Raw genomic sequence first — 12,455 nt, forward strand, 5'->3', positions numbered from 1 at the left:
ATGTAGACTGGCAATGGCAAGGAAAGCGTTTCTGAAGAAGAGAAATTTGTTAACATCGAGTATAGATTTAAGTGTCAGGAAGCGGTTTCTGAAAGTATTTGTATGTGTAGCCATGTATGAAAGTGAAACATGGACGATAAATAGTTTGGACAATAAGAGAATACGAGCTTTCGAAATGTGGTGCTACAGAGGAATGCTGAAGATTAGATGGGTAGATCACATAACTAATGAGGAGGTATTGAATAGAATTGGGGAGAAGAGGAGTTTGTGGCACAACTTGACTAGAAAAAGGGATCGGTTGGCAGGATATGTTCTGAGGCATCAAGGGATCACCAATTTGGTACTGGAGGGCAGCGTGGAGGGTAAAAATATTAGAGGGAGACCAAGAGATGAATACACAATGCAGATTCAGAAGGATGTAGGTTGTAGTAGGTACTGGGAGATGAAGAAGCTTGCACAGGATAGAGTAGCATGGAGAGCTGCATCAAACCAGTCTCAGGACTGAAGACCACAACTTCAATGTGTCAGCACTTTGACACCATCAACGTTCGTGGCACCTCGTTTGAGGGCAAGTAATTATCTTCTGAACAGCCACCTGCTTTGACTATCATATATTTAGCATACTGAGGTGTTTATGTGATTTTTTTTTTTTACATTATGGTATTCAAAATGGCCGCTGAAATTCAATTGAAAATGCCCTGTGTTTCGAAAACAATCGTGGAGTAACATGCACGTCATTTCTTACAACATTGTGGAGTTTGGGAAAGTAAGGCATTAACTCGGCAATATAGGCAGTCGAATGTTCAGAGCAGCGATGCCTCACGCAGCCAGTGGTCTGGACGTCGAACGGTCGGCGTCCACCACCGCCCGCCGAGCTGACACTTGATGCTGGCGTCGACAACTCTGCGGATGGACCAGGCGGTCGCAGGACGGGCGCGGCGCACTGGCAGTGGCTGGCGCGCGTGGTGGGGGGAAGCGGCGAGTGGTGGGGGAAGCGGTCTACGGACGGGACTCGGCGGGCCGGCCTGCGTCGGGCTGCCAGTCTGGCGGCGGTAGTCGTCGCGGGCAGAGGGTAGCAGAGAGCGGCGCCCGCGCTGCGTCCCGGCGCCGACGCCACGTGATACGTGATGCGCTCGGTATGACGCGCGCCGCGCTAGCTGTGGCGTGCCTCGCGCTCCTCGCTCACGGTGAGTCGGCCCCTACCCTGCGACCTCCCTCACACTCCAGTAGCACTCATTCTACTCCGTGTGTTCAGACATTGTAGCACACTGGATTAACTGAAAAGGTTCGAGGGTCAGCAACACGATTCGCCGCTGACTTCTCTAATCATCTCGAGAGCATCACTGGTAGGCCTGGTCGTTGTAGCTGCAAGGGTACGCGAAACTCGAATGTCAGATCCCACTGTTTTAATATCCGTGAGGTCCAACTCCTTGCACCCACAGACGACTTTCGTTTGAACACCAGATGCACTGGGTTTACTCCCTGATCAAATTTCTAGAATTAACCAATCGCTTGAGTCTCTTGAATAATGCATAACATAGTTCCCCAAATCTGACAATGAGCTAATGTTGTTCTCGCATTATTCCTGTATGTATCGAAAATGAAAGAAATTTTAATTTTGTACGTAATTCATGTGACATGAGTACCCATAGTTCTAACATATGAAACCTTTCGACAGCTGCCATTACATTTACATAATTTAAAATAACTTCCCACACAACGAAACATGGGGTGATCAAAATTCAAGCTTCAAGTATCGACAGGCATTTCGATTTCTAGCTGCATCTATTTTTGTAGCAAAAACCCTGTAAATTAAAATGTATACGTTATATCTTTCCCATGCTTACCAAAGGCGTAGCTGCAGTTACAATTTTGGCACGTCACCTCTTAACGCGGATGACGTCACTTTTAACTGCTGGTCAAGAAGATGAACGACAATTACTAGAAGTACGAAAATTCTGAATATTACTTTGAAGAAATTCTTTAATGAATAGCCTAAAACTAGCACTTTTCTCACACAACGATTTATATCATCGTGGTACTTAAGCAGGTTTTATGGAGTACTCGCGTCATTGTTTATTAGATAGTAAGGCACTTTGTCTGTTGTCATATTACTCTCCCAATTTTATTACAGAGTACTTAAAGAGGTAGGGCCATCACTCACAGTACATAACTAGTAATAATTCCATACTATTATGCCCTATTTCGTCATCACGATTTACCAAAAGTGCATACGAGCGATACGGCTCTGTATATTAGTCTGAATTTTACGACTATCAGTGTTATACAAATCACTGCGTGTGCAATAATTTAACATCTGTTAATCACACACACACACACACACACACACACACACAAACATACACACACATACACAAAAGACGAGTCTCTGCGAAATCCCTGAGTGGCAATCGCATCATCATAGTAGCCCCAGTTTGTCGTTGAGAATCAGTTTTTTTTTTTCGCATTTGATTAATATACACTCATTTTGAAGGTTTGAACCGCAGTGATAGAAAAGGACATACACATTGGATGAGCGATACAAGCGATTATCGTGTCGTATAAATGAGTTAACCACGCCTCTGTAGCCAACACCGAGAGATAAGCGATTCGTGGAGAGCTCCACCATTAATTTTGTGATATGAAAATCCGCTGTGGGATGGTACTTTTTATCACTCGAGTTGCACCTTTCCAAAAACAAGGGTTGAATGCCAATAAATGCTAGTATACGAAACCTCTGGTCGTGTAGACTGTCACAAGAGGTTGAGTGATTTGTTGATTGTATTCCGTTCTGTGCATGGCAATATTTTTAGTACTTAGCATCAGAATGACAGTAGATATCAGCGGAAGTTTCGTTCTCTGTTTTACGTCCATTCGGTTGGCGCTCTACATCATATACGTAAGCTGCAAGTAGTGCTTAGCTGACACGAAGGAAATACAGTTCAAAAGCTGAGAAAAAGAAAGACCGGAATAACATAAAATATTAGAAAAATGTTATTTCATGACCATACTCGTGACGATCATGATGATTACATAATCCTTTCTGTATTCTATTTCTGAGCTGATCACTTGTTGAAGAACATACAGGATAAAAACATAGCTGCAGTGAATCATTACTTATGTTACTAAAATGAATATTTTCCCTTCGTTTCCACTTGTTCGTAGGCATAAATTCTTCGACACCCTCCTATTTGAGATCCGTATCACACGCGAGTTTGGTGACACGATTACTCAAAGTGTCTCACACAGAGAGGACATGTGACATTCTTGGCGGTGACGAGTGTGTAGGACTGCGACGTAATCTCGGTACACTTAGTCATTTTACGGAAGGAGTAAGCTGAATACTGGCGCCTTGTTTCGCTTACTTCCTGCACTTTTTAACAACAACACAAACATTAAGTTCTTCTAGCATTGGTTAGTCGCAATAATAATACAGAATTATGCGCTTGACGTAAGCTATAACTTTACACTTGATTTGAGCTGTGTGTCGTTTCTAATATAGCGGACTCTCCGTGAGTTTGTTTGCTGTATTGAATGGTTTGTGGTTGACACTGAAATATTTTTCGTCATCCTAATATACTCCCGACTGTAACGAACATTGCCCATCTATCCTGCTGCCAAGTTTCCTTTGCTGTCAGACACCTGTGTTCGTCAGTCCATCGCACTATTTCGCTGAACATGTCTCAAGTGTCGATAAATGGAAACGACTTCCTAGATGAAAGCAACAAAAAATTATACATTTAAATTTACATCCCTTAAGATACCTTACTGTGTTGTGTAGGACACCATCATTTCATTTTTCTCCCAGATGGTGAATGTCAGTATCTACGTTTCTCAAGCTCCCGTCTGAGTTCATATTTCCCTGATTTTCCCACCATTGTAACTTTGTGAGGTACATGTTTGAGGTAGTAACACATTACTGATTTTATTTGTACACACGTTTTCGGAATTTTAGTAGTAAACCTCTCTATGATGGACGCCGCCTCGTTAATAGCGTCTGCCACTGAACCATACTGAGTCTCTATGTGACGGTCCCGCCCAAATGTTTCTCACCTTCTTCTTAAGATCCCTCCGTTAACTCAATGGAGGGCGTAGTAATGTTGCCCAGTTTTGTTCAAATGGCTCTGAGCACTATGGGACTTAATATCTGAGGTCAACAGTCCTCTAGAACTCGGAACTGCTTAAACCTAACTAACCTGGGGGTAGCACACACTGTTGAACAATCCTTGGGAGCAGTCAGTCACAACGGTAAAATATATTGTGCGACCGTAGCAGCAGCGCGGTTCCGGACAGAAGCGCCTAGAACCGCTCGGCCACAACGCCAGTTTTGTTAGAAAACCGGTTTTGAATATTGCACAGCAGTAAATCGCGAGATCATTGTCGCGAAAATAACTATGAAAATTTCTCGTGCTTATCTGTTGCACTTTCGTTTAGAGTATACAGATCTCTTACAATCGCGTCTCAGAAATTGTTCGATGAGCACTGCCTAACTGAAAAGGGCACGTAATCGCTGGAGCGCTGCTCTTCTTTAGATCGCCTCTATCCCCTCTACTAATCCTACATCGGAAGAGCCCCAGGCTGACGAAAAACTTTCAAGAACCGTTCGAATAAGCAGCTTGATAACCTCCTTCTTTCCCGGTTGTGTCGTGTTTTTTTAGGACTCTTTCCTATGAACCTCAGTGTGTCACCTGCCCATCTTTCAATTAATTTTTTGTACGTAGTTGCTCAGTTTTAAGTCGCTCTAGGCCCATAACACAATATATTTTACCGTTGTGACTGACTGTTCCCAAGGATTGTTCAACAGTCGTGTCCTTTAACAAAAGTGGACCTTGAAATAGTTGTTATTTCCAGATACAATAACATTTATATTGTTAGAAAATATTGAACACATTTTTGTGATTGTATGTGGCAGCAGAACACTTTTCGTCAGCTACACCAAAGACTGTTACGTCCACGCGAAATAAATGAAGTAACTCTTGTAATGTATCTCTCTTTCATTTTATACTCATTACAATACATTTGATTACATATATTTGCTCAGATTATGAACTTAATGATCTTAGTTTGGACGTTTGACATCACTTTCGTTTAGTGACAGGCGTAAACAACAATTTGCAGTTTATGTCATCGAGTTAAAAGAACCCGTCAACGTCGTATCGTTTTCAGTGACGTTACACAGTGCAAGTACTCCAAATAAACACTAGTTAAGACTCTCACAATTGCAAATAAGTTGTCAACAGCATTAAAGTCTCTCCATTCAAGAGAAAGTTTACGTATTGTTGTCTAGCCCCGGTAGACTCTGAGGCACCAAGATCGAATCTCATTGGTGCTTATGATACCACCTGTCTCTAGTAGCAATTTGATAGACCCTCTAACAAATTCTGACCATAAATGGAGTGAAGGAAAATCTATCCTTTATCTTGATCCCATACTATCAGTTATTCAATGGCAGATACGGAACCCTGGTCAAAGTTTTTATCGAACACCTGTTTAATACATTTACGTAATAGTGTTTCAGGGATTCATTGTAACCATTCATTCAAAAAGATAACAATTTAGTTTCCCTCTGCATCTCCTTTATTACACATTCCTTCGGACCATACAGATCTCCTACAAATATAACTTCAGCTCTCTAACATCGTGTGGTAATGTGACCACGTTTGCCTTTATCTGGTGAGCTGACAAGTATTCTGCACACTTCTAGACAATATCACTGTTTTCTGAAAATGAAATTACTGGATCAAAATTACTGAGAGGAAAGGAAATAGGTTTCAGTTACTATACCAATCCAGCGTCGTATCAATAGGACAATATTTGAATACAAAGTAACTTACTTTCCTTGCCCTTCTCACACGATATTTAGCAAACCGGAAAGTAAATCACGTCCACAGGAGAAAGTTCTTGACATGACATTTATAAACACAGGCAAAAAATTTTTCTCTCCAAATGGACTGTGGCTGTGGCTGTAGCTGGTAGTATGGAGGTAGCAATGGATGCAGGGAGATACTACGTTGCGGTCATTGTTGCATGATCCAACAGTGTAAAGCAGCTGGGTGCTGATCAGTTAAGGTAAATGCCGGGATGGTTGCTCTGAAAGCCATTTCTTTCGCCCTATCGTCCCATTTCGAGGGCATGCTCTGTCTCCAGTGAACTCGTACGAGGCGAGATGGTGCAGTGGTTAGCACACTGAACTCGCTTTGAGGGGGACGATATACAAATCCGCGTCCAGCCATCCGGATTTAGGTTTTCCATGATTCTCCTAAGTTCCAGGCAAATGCCGAGGTGGTTCCTTTGGAAGGACACGCCCGATTTCTTTTCCCTTCCTTTAAAAGTTCCGAGCTTGTACTCGGTCTCTAATGACATTGATGTCGACGGGACGATAAACCTTAATCTGCATTTCTTCCTTCCTTCTAATGACGTCGTCATCTATGTGACGATAAACTGTAATGTGCGTTCTTCCTGCTTACTTTTGTGTTGAAGTGGTAAAAACATTCTGCACCATTAATTAAAGATTGGCTTATGACATACTTCAATTACTACACGTATTGCTGCTCAACTCCTATAATATGTTCTAGGCGCGCAGTCCGGAACCGCGCGACTGCTACGGTCGCAAGTTCGAATCCTGCCTCGGGCATGGATGTGTGTGATGTCCTTAGGTTAGTTATGTTTACGTAGTTCTAAGTTCTAGGCGACTGATGACCACAGCTGTTAAGTCCCATAGTGCTCAGAGCCATTTGAACCATTTTTTTGCACCTATAATATGTAGAAAAATTTGAAATGATTTTTCGCACGGAAAATAGCAAAGACCTCGCTAAATTACAGTTTTATTTCTTTGGCGTGTTTCCTACTCAAAATTCTAGAATGATTATATGAGCTGCCAGTACAGAAAGAAAACTGATTTCAAAAAGTGGGTATTGCGCTTCACAAATGCACTTTACACCGTACACTGATGATGAATATAGAAACTGAAAATTTACAGCAGCTGTTTCCATAACCTGACGAGTAAGTGCCGTTAAGTGCCTTCTCCTAAATCTGTTTGGAATGATCATCGTTTAGATCCCCATCCCGCTATCATGATTAGCTTTTCCGTGGTTTTCTGATATCGGCATTAATTTGTGCTAGAGTAACGCCAAATTGTTCCACGAAAGCTATCGATGCCGCAGTCGAAATACGGTCTCTAACATTTTACTTCTGAAAGGTGAGAGGACAACTGACGATATTTAATGTAACTCGTAGTATGTGGTTTCTTTTCTATCAGCGTTTTCGAAGAGAGAGCGTTCAGGTCAAACTTAAACATGTATTAAAGTTGGTTAAATTGAACTCTACTGTTCATAACTTACCTTTTGATATACTCGTACGTATCTAGAAGCACGACTGATAGTCGTACGTTGTTTCTTGTATAGTCTCACATTTAGTACTCTATGCAATATCCTACCGGCCAGTAATCTACACCTGCAAGAATATGACTGCCAACAGTGGCTTCTTGAGGCCAAGTAACGCTGCCTTTCTGTGATGCCATGCAGAACAAGTACCCTTTAAATGCGTACTAACTGCAACGAACATTGCCAGTCTCCGGCTGGAAAACTTTTGTAGAATTTTATTATGTTACGTACCATTAACTGAATACTACATAAGCTTTCCATGAGTCACATTGTGGCTTCTTCGTATATCTTCCTTATATCTGCACAGTAAGGATTTTGCTCAGTTATGTTACACTTCCTTTCCAGTTCCATTTTGCAAGCAATGTTTTATTTTCTGTACTCCTTGCGTAAATAAGGTGTACACAAAACACAATTATTAGCAAAAGGACATAAATTAGGCTTCCTTCGTCACTGTACGAACATGCAGAGAAGAAATGAACGATCAGAAGATTCGATAAAAGGCATGCAGCGTCCAAAATCACTGGCTGGACTACCACGAATACCGTTTCAGCGACTAACATATTTAGAAATTACTCGTTAGTAACTAAATCGTAAGAAAGGGTATCAATATTATCAACTTGGCAATGCTATCAGGTAACGCATTGTGAACTGTAAGGTAGAATTTCCACCATCACACCATCAATTACTTACTACGTCCATGTACCCGTAATTTATTTTATACTGTCTGAAATATCATTGAAAACTGCTATCACATAACTAAGAACATATTCATCTGAGGTGCAGCTTACATTTACTGCGCATTTCCAAGTGAATAATAAAAAAAGAGATATAAACCTTTACTGCACTTTACTAACAAGGGAACCTCCCCATCGCACCCCCCTCAGATTTAGTTTAAGTTGGCACAGTGGATAGGCCTTGAAAAACTGAACACAGATCAATTGAGAAAACAGGAAGAAGTTGTGTGGAACTGTGAAAAAATAAGCAAAATATACAAACTGAGTAGTTCATGGGAACATATGCAACATCAAGGACAACAGGATCGCAGGAGCGCCATGGTCTCGTTATAACGTGAGCAGCTGCGGTACGAAAGGTCCTTGGTTCAATTCTTCCATTGAGTGAAAATTTTTATTTTTGATTTTCGGTTTATGTGACAAACTCTTATGTTTTCATCACTTTTTTGGGAGTGATTATCACATCCACAAGAAAACCTAAATCGGGCAAGGTAGAAGAATCGCCAAGTGTACAAGTTAGGTGGGTCGACAACATATTCCTGTCATTTTGTGCACATGCCGTCACCAGTGTCGTATAGAATATATCAGATGTGTTTTCCTGTGGAGGAATCGGTTGACCTATGACCTTGCGATCAAATGTTTTCGGTTCCCATTGGAGAGGCACGTCCTTTCGTCTACTGATCGCACGGTTTTGCGATGCGGTCGCCAAACACAGACACTAAACTTATTACAGTGAACAGAGACGTCAATGAACGAACGGACAGATAATAACTATGCAAAAATAAATAAAGTAAAATTTTCACTCCAGGGAAGACTTGAACGAAGGACCTCTCGTTCTGCAGCTGCTCACGCTACCACGGGACCACGACGCTCCTGAGCTCACATTGTGCATGATGTTGCCTATGTGGCCCATGGACTACTCAGTTTGTATATTTTCTTATTTTTTCACAGTTCCACACAACTTCTTCCTGTTTTCTCAATTGATGTGTGTTCAGTTTATCAAGGCCTATCCACTGTGCCAACTTATAACTAAATCTGAGGGGGGTGCGATGGGGAGGTTCCCTTGTAAGAAAGAAAATAATATCTCCGCACGAGTTTCTCTGGCTATTCTTCTCTAAACACTGATTCGCCAAACTACTTAGAACAGCGAGCGGAGAGATTGTTCTGGCTTTTTATGCAAAAATCAGTCAGTTCAGGTTCTGCTGAAGATCTTATTCGTTTTGAATACACCTTTTTTTATAGAAAAGTTATTAGGAAGAAGTCGCTTACAATTTATGAAACATATCCCACTTGAAGGAAAAGTATAACATGGCGATGTGGCACCTGACAGTTTCCAAGTGCAAATCTACACTAATATCTTTCACTCTGAACAAAGTGAATGTTTAATGACCGCTGTAACATTGATTATAGGATATAAATGACATCTAATGAAAATGGATACAGTGGTTTACGCTACTTCTTCGCTCCCTGCACCATCACCCGTCGCACCCCTACTTACGAGTACACGACGTGCTGCCATCCTCGGGGGAGGACAGAAGTAGTACGGAGTGCCATCTTGCAGTAGGCACACCGTTATGGCTCTGCACGCGGACAGATTCAGAGACAGCTGGAAGAAACATCTGGTCAGAAAATGACAAACCAATCGATCCCGATGGTATTTTGGGGGCTGGAGGAACAGATGAGACACCGATCACTGTTTCTGTTTGTAGCTCAGGCAATAGTGGACAAAAGAGGAAAAGATGATTTACACCTCACCAGCACATTAAATTTGCAATTATCTAAGACTATACACCTCAGTGGAATATTAGTGGAATGCAACATTGTGCAAGATGTTTATCCTAAGTTCGGAAAAGGTGGCTTTGTACCAAAACAACAAAAGTCGATAACAAACATAGATGTTATGAAGAAACAGAGCTTGCCAGTCATGCCCGAATCAGTCTTTGCCGAACATTATAAGAGAGACTGAAACTTGCATGTTTGTCGTCTGTTTTGGAGAGCAGTGTGTCCTGCACCTGTACAATGATGCGACGTCTATACAAAAATTTTGTGGTTTATTACGCCTGAGTACTGCAAGGTTTTAGCCAGATTATCAATAATCAGCGCAGCAAAGCTGTAACCCAAGGGAAAATCAGCACAGCTCTCCATAGTCAATAAACATGCTCGTTACCTTCACACAATAACAAGGATCTGATACTTCAGTCTAGCTGTTGTGCACGACAGTAACACCATCTCAGCCGGTCGGAGTGGCCTAGAGGTTCTAGGCGTTTCAGTCTGGAACCACGCGACCGCTACGGTCGCAGGTTCGAATCCTGCCTCGGGCATGGATGTGTGTGATGTCGTTAGGTTAGTTAGGTTTAAGTTGTTCTACGTTCTAGGGGACTGATGACCTCAGACGTTAAGTCCCATACTGCTCAGAGCCATTTTTTAACACCATCACAGTGAGAAGAAATGGCTCTGAGCACTATGCGACTTCTGAGGTCATCAGTCGCCTAGAACTTAGAACTAATTAAACCTAACTAACCTAAGGGCATCACACACATCCATGCCCGAGGCAGGATTCGAACCTGAGACCGTAGCGGTCGCCCGGCTCCAGACTGTAGCGCCTAGAACCGCACGGCCACTCCGCCCGGCACAGTGGGAACAAAACAACTTACACGTACCACGCCAAACAGGTTATATTTGTTTTTAGTGTATCGTATAACCAAGCAAAAGGACGCTTAAAAAATCTTGAAATTTAAGGCTACTGTCCCCAAAACAGATATTTACTTCCTCTGATGGTGAACACAATTCACAACAAGTCGACCAAGGTTAAAGTTGAGGTACCAAATAATGTGGCAGGCAGCATAGGGAAAAGGCAGCAAGTTGTCCTTCTCTGGGCAGCTCACGAATTTAATGAGAAAAATTCACATAAAAGAAGTCAAATCAGCAACTTAACCGGTGTGCCAGAACAAGTTAGTAGCAAGCTGCTCAGAATATGGATCTCACTACTGTGGAATGCGCAATTACATTTGCAGAAAATCAGCCGAGGGTACACCTATGAGAACCATATGGCAGCAGGGAGGTACATATGCATGAATCCTTATTCTCGCTCCTCAACACTCTACCTTCCTAAAACTCTGCATGGAGGGGATGACTAACTGCTGTTGGCAATGTGATGGACGAGAGTACCCCTTATACCATGAAAACCTAGGTCACCATACGAGAAACTTTTCACTCTTGGTGTTCAAAATGAACATTAACAAACACGAGGTTGGCATCAGTCAGGAGCAATGTCTCCTCGAATCCAGAATGAGATTTTCACTCTGCAGCGGAGTGTGCGCTGATATGAAACTTCCTGGTAGATTAAAACTGTGTGCCCGACCGAGACTCGAACTCGGGACCTTTGCCTTTCGCGGGCACACAGTTTTAATCTGCCAGGAAGTTTCATATCAGCGCACACTCCGCTGCAGAGTGAAAATCTCATTCTGGAAACATCCCCCCAGGCTGTGGCTAACCCATGTCTCCGCAGTACCCTTTCTTTCAGGAGTGCTAGTTCTGCAAGGTTCACAGGAGAGCTTCTGTAAAGTTTGGAAGGTAGGAGACGAGGTACTGGCAGAAGTAAAGCTGTGAGGACCAGGCGTGAGTCGTGCTTCGGTAGCTAAGATGGTAGAGCACTTGTCCGCGAAAGGCAAAGGTCCCGAGTTCGAGTCTCGGTCGGGCACACAGTTTTAATCTGCCAGGAAGTTTCATATCAGCGCACACTCCGCTGCAGAGTGAAAATCTCATTCTGGAAACATCCCCCAGGCTGTGGCTAAGCCATGTCTCCGCAGTATCCTTTCCTTCAGGAGTGCTAGTTCTGCAAGGTTCGCAGGAGAGCTTCTGTAAAGCTTGGAAGGTAGGAGACGAGATACTGGCAAAAGTAAAGCTGTGAGGACCGGGTGTGAGTCGTGCTTCGGTAGCTCAGATGTTAGAGCACTTGCCCGCGAAAGGCAAAGGTCCCGAGTTCGAGTCTCGGTCGGGCACACAGTTTTAATCTGCCAGGAAGTTTCTCCTCGATTGATCAACTTCTTTGCGCCAAACACGGTGGTGGGGGCGCCACATTTGGTAGGATACATCAAAATATTTGGAGAAAAAGTAACGAACTCTCTCACACTGGCCTAGGGGCACTGCGTCGTCACGTCCTTTGATGTTCATGCAGAAAAGGCAAAAACGTCATGTTACAGTATTCTCCGGGGATCACAGTGATCCTCTGCCGTCAGAGAAGCCAGATGCTGGCTGTGTGCACTAAAGCACGGAGTAGGCCGCAGCCCCGCTTCCACGAAAGGTGTCCATCTCCGTGCGGAGGCTCGTCTCTGCTAATGGG

The 12,455-nt window shown here is 43.0% G+C and overlaps 1 protein-coding gene across 1 annotated transcript in view; it reads left to right on the forward strand.

The window, feature by feature from the left end:
- The first annotated feature begins 1,053 nt into the window (after positions 1–1,053).
- Positions 1,054–12,455, forward strand: part of LOC124805061 (carbonic anhydrase-related protein 10-like) — a 392,918-nt gene continuing 381,516 nt past the window's right edge. Inside the window, exon 1 of the mRNA XM_047265485.1 lies at positions 1,054–1,187. Coding sequence (XP_047121441.1) covers positions 1,139–1,187 — 49 coding nt within the window. The 5' untranslated portion in view covers positions 1,054–1,138. The remainder of the gene's footprint in view (positions 1,188–12,455) is intronic.

The sequence above is a fragment of the Schistocerca piceifrons genome, chromosome 7, assembly GCF_021461385.2.
Source record: "Schistocerca piceifrons isolate TAMUIC-IGC-003096 chromosome 7, iqSchPice1.1, whole genome shotgun sequence".
In the NCBI taxonomy this organism is placed as follows: Eukaryota; Metazoa; Arthropoda; class Insecta; order Orthoptera; family Acrididae; genus Schistocerca; species Schistocerca piceifrons.